This window comes from Cebus imitator, unplaced genomic scaffold (genome assembly GCF_001604975.1).
Source record: "Cebus imitator isolate Cc_AM_T3 unplaced genomic scaffold, Cebus_imitator-1.0 Scaffold729, whole genome shotgun sequence".
In the NCBI taxonomy this organism is placed as follows: domain Eukaryota; kingdom Metazoa; phylum Chordata; class Mammalia; order Primates; family Cebidae; genus Cebus; species Cebus imitator.
Window position 1 is genome coordinate 90,170 of NW_016108044.1, and position 4,291 is coordinate 94,460.

Below are 4,291 nucleotides of genomic sequence, written 5' to 3' on the forward strand. Positions count from 1 at the left end.
GAGGAGGCAGCCTCAGGAGGGGAGGAGGCTGGGACAGCCTCAGGAGGGGAGGAGGCAGCCTCAGGAGGGGAGGAGGCCGGGACAGCCTCAGGAGGGGAGGAGGCCGAGACAGCCTCAGGAGGGGAGGAGGCCAAGACAGCCTCAGGAGGGGAGGAGGCCGGGACAGCCTTGGGAGGGGAGGAGGCAGCCTCAGGAGGAGAGGAGGCTGGGACAGTCTCAGGAGGCAAGGAGGCCTGGACAACCTCAGGCGAGAAGGCTGACTTCTTAGGAGTCAGAGAGACAGAATATGGAGCAATCCTGGGAGAAAGGTTCCTAGAGGCTACTGGAAAAGTCTGGGTCCTAGAGGAGGAGGGGGATGAGGAGAGAGAAGCTGAGGTGAGCCCTTTCCCCAAACAGGCCCAGGCCCTGGGCACTGAGAGAATGGAAGAGGCCGCTGAAACCCAGACAGCAGGGAGGGAGGCTGCGGGAGGCCAGGAGGCAGGGGAGAGCTTTGAGGGTCAGGCTGACCAGCGTGGGAAGGTGGCTGAGGGGAGTCGGCACTTGGAGATCAGGGCTGACCGGGCCGGGCTGGAGGAGGTGGTACAGGCAGAGGAGGCCTGGGAGGAGAGAGTGAGCGTCGGGGACCCAGCGGCTGAGCTGCCCTCGGATGGAGAGGTTGAAGGAGCTGCTGACTTGGAGGCAACCCCAGAGGCCAGGCCTGAGGAGGAGCTCACAGGGGAGGAGAGTGAGGCAGCCCAGAGCAGCTGCAGCGCCCTGGGGGCGGAGTGGGGTGGCCTCACACACAGGGTCTCCAAAGGCCAGGAGCCTGAGCTGATGGGGGGCGCCCAGACCCCAACCAAGCAACCCGAGGAAAGGTGGGCAGGTGAGGCGGAGCTCTGGGGAGTTCTCACCCTGAGCAAAGAGCAGAGGAGCCCGGAGGCAGGTCCCAGGTTTGTAAAGCCTGAGGCCTCCGAGGCCTTCCCAGGGAATACCCAGGAGGAAGCGGCCCAGGGTGAGCAGCGGGAGGAGGAGGCTGCAGGAAACCAGACCCTGGAGGCTGAGGCCGAAGGAGACCGAGAGTCTGAACTGCCAAAAGTCCCAGAGGCAGGTGGGGAGGGGCCGGCATCCAAACACACGGGGTGTGGAATTGAGGAGGGAGAGACATGTGACTCAGAGAACCAGGAGCTGCACGGAAGCACAGGGGCAGACTCAGGGCCGGGCCGGTCACTGGGAGAGGCCTATGCCCGGGAAACCAAGGATGGGGAGGCGGAGGCCGACGGAACGCCTGGGAGAGGCTGGAGGCTGCAGGCGGCAGCTGTGGGCCTTCATGACCATGAGGACACACAGACTGGCTCCGTGGCTGCTGAGATTATGGGGGGTGAGGTGGTCCCAGATGTCAGCGCTGCTGGTGCTGATGAAGCTTTGGAAGGGGCGCTTGGACGAGGATGGGACTCGAAAGAAAGGGAGGAGGCAGCGGTGGGAGAGGATGCAGGCGGGCAGGAGTTTGGCCTGGAGGGGTCAACAGAAGAAGAGGTGGCTGACAGAGGCGGCCCAGCAGAGGCTTTTGAGGCCAGGGAGGGAGAGCGTGGGAGAGGGCGGGTAGAGGCCGGGGAATCTGCAGGTGCAGAGGACAGCTGTGGGCTGGATGGTGTGGGTTCCCACACAGTGAGGGAAGAGGGGACAGGAGCCATGGTGGAGGCTGGGGGGCTTTTAGAAGAGTGGACACTGTTGGAAGAAGAGGCTGCGGGATGGCAGGAGAGAGAACAGGAGCGGGAGGACAGTAAGGGGCGGCGTGGGGATCACAACCCCGAGGGAGAGCCACCAAGGCTCCTTGATGCAGAGGGTCTCACGGTGACCGGGGGCCAGAGGGCAGGGGCCGAGGAGACTGAGCCAGAAAGCCTGGAGGACATCAGGGTCCAGGAGGAATGGCCAACATGCCAAGGCCCTGCAGAAGCTGCACCGGGGTCGCTTGGGAATGTGGAGACAGCTGAGGCCATCGGCAGTGCCAGAGGAGGTGCTGCCAGCAGCTGGAGCGAGGTGAGGGCTCCTGATGGGGTCTGGCGGGGACCGAGTGGAATCCCCAAGCTGGCCCCATGGTCCTCCATGCCCCTTTTCCTGCAGGCTCTGCTCCCCGGATCCCTCCTAGATGTCTCTGTCCCAAGGAGCCGCGTGCACCTCTCGAGAAGCTCCTCGCAGCGTCGCTCGCGGCCCTCTTTTCGTCGGACCCTGGTCCTGGAGCAGCAGGAGGAGCCCCCAGTCCCCAACCCTTCCGAGGAGGAGGAGCCGTCAGCCCCTGAGCAGAGACTCCTCCAGCCGGAGGAACCCCCCAAGCCAAGCCCTCTGAGGCATGATGGGACCCCGGTGCCAGCCAGGAGAAGGCCCCTGGGACACGGGTAGGCACAGGGTGACTCAGCTAGGGTGGGGAAGAGATCTTGGGCATCTGGGGAGCCATTCTCACGGATCCAACTTCTGCCTCCAGGTTTGGCCTCGCACACCCTGGCATGATGCAGGAGCTGCATGCACGTCTGGGCCGGCCCAAGCCCCAGTGACTGAGACCCGGCACCCTGGAAGGCGGGTGGGGACCAGAAGCCTGACTTGGACGCCACTGAGCCCTGCTCCCTCTGCCACTGTGGATGCATCCTCTCCACCCTCTGGGCCTCAGCGTCTTGGTGTATCATTCATGGGGCAGGCAAAACCAGATGTCTGGGAAGACCTTGAACTTGAGTCTGATTCTCCAGTGCAGGCTGGTGGACCACCTACCCCACTGAGACCACCTCTCAGCATTCCTGCCCTGGTTCCTCCCTAACCTGAGTCAGTTGTCTGGACTGCAAGGAGGCCAGGCACAGGGTCTCACGCCTGTCACCCCAGAGCTTTGAGGCGCCAAGGTGGGAGGATCACTTGAGACCAGGAGTTTGAGACCAGCCTGGGCAACATAGCAAAAGACCCCATCTTTTAAAAACAAAATTAAAAAATAGACTGCAAGGAAGACTGAGAGGGAACAGAGATCATTCTCCATACAGGCGTCCCTCTCTGACTCCCGCGCCCTAACCCACCTCCCTGCACCATGACCCTCAGAACTGGGTGGGGTAACACAGACCTCTGGAGTCAAGGCCAGTCCAAAGGAAAGCAGTTAGGAGGGCGTAAGGAGCACCGTTCAGAGTCAAAGACCAGCTGCCTTGAGCTTCCAAAATGGTAGCTCAGAACTCTGCTGGTTACTGTGGCAACTGCCTGGCTGAGCAGGACATAGTAGGGAAGGTGGACCAGGGACCCCAAAAATGTAGGAGCAGAGAGGGGTTCAGGACGGTTAGAGGTTGCTGACCCCATTCCACGCTGCGCTGCCCTCTGGGTGTCAGGCAGCCCTTCCCCGAAGAGAAGTGGAGGCCAGGGGTGGGTGAGAGTGTTTTATTAGGCACCCAGCATCCCTGGAGGACCAGCAGGCCCTGAGACAATAAATAAACCATCATCTTCCTAAACAATAAATAAGTATCCAGGAAATAAATAGCTGGCGAGGACTGGAGGGGCTTTTGGTTAGCGGGTAGCGCCTGGGGCAGCAGGCTGGAACAGCCTTGCGTTGTCCAAGGCTGATGATGTGGAGGCTGCCCTGACGCCAAGACTCCAATCCTAAAGTCCTAAAGGGTGAGGGGCAGGGGGCTAAGAAGTCACCCGATCAGGGCTGGGGGCCCAGTGTTGGGAACCCCAGGGCTCGGACTGGGTGCCCAGCCTTGGACAGCAACAGCAAGTCCCGCACGGCCCGACATAAGACGAGCTCCAAGGAGTGCAGCAGGCGGTAGGTGGAGAGGAGCTGGGGCCAGGACACCTGTACCGGCACCTGCGAGGCACTGCCCAGTGCCCCTGGCAGCAGCCCCTTCCCTTCCTCCTCCTCTTCCTCCTCCTCTTCCAGGAGGTGAAATCCTGCAGCCCGCATCTGTGGGGAGAGACCGTGGGTCAGGGAGGGGCCAGGCAGAGAACTGGAGTGAATCCTCATTCCCTATTCGTGCCTAGCGGCTCCTAATGACATCAGTGACCATAAGGTCAGGATTTCCCCGGGACATTCCCTACGTGATCTTCCATGATGTCACCTGCTAGCGCATTCTGCTTGATCTTTTGGTTTGAGAAAATGGAAGTCAAGGAGCATGAGGATGCTCACAGAGCTAGGTCACCCCAAGGATGGCCCTGGGGGGTGTGGCTCAGGAAGTTTCTCTCTGCTGTTAAGGTTGCTCCTGGGTCGGGCCAACAACAGGCAGAGGGCAGAGGGTGACGTAGCTCAGTTTCCCTGCTGCTTGCTCTTTTCTTTTTTTTTTTTTTTTTTTTT

General features: G+C 61.2%; 2 protein-coding genes across 2 annotated transcripts in view; one reads left to right on the forward strand and one right to left on the reverse strand.

Annotated features, from left to right (window-relative positions):
* The window catches only part of APOBR (apolipoprotein B receptor), a 4,923-nt gene extending 1,942 nt beyond the window's left edge, over positions 1 to 2,981 (forward strand). The window contains exons 3-5 of the mRNA XM_017519134.2: positions 17 to 2,016; positions 2,101 to 2,372; positions 2,459 to 2,981. Coding sequence (XP_017374623.2) covers positions 17 to 2,016; positions 2,101 to 2,372; positions 2,459 to 2,528 — 2,342 coding nt within the window. The 3' untranslated portion in view covers positions 2,529 to 2,981. The remainder of the gene's footprint in view (positions 1 to 16; positions 2,017 to 2,100; positions 2,373 to 2,458) is intronic.
* A 386-nt stretch (positions 2,982 to 3,367) lies between these two features.
* The window catches only part of IL27 (interleukin 27), a 7,431-nt gene continuing 6,507 nt past the window's right edge, over positions 3,368 to 4,291 (reverse strand). Inside the window, exon 5 of the mRNA XM_017519133.2 lies at positions 3,368 to 3,904. Within this exon, the coding sequence (XP_017374622.1) occupies positions 3,647 to 3,904 (258 nt within the window). The 3' untranslated portion in view covers positions 3,368 to 3,646. The remainder of the gene's footprint in view (positions 3,905 to 4,291) is intronic.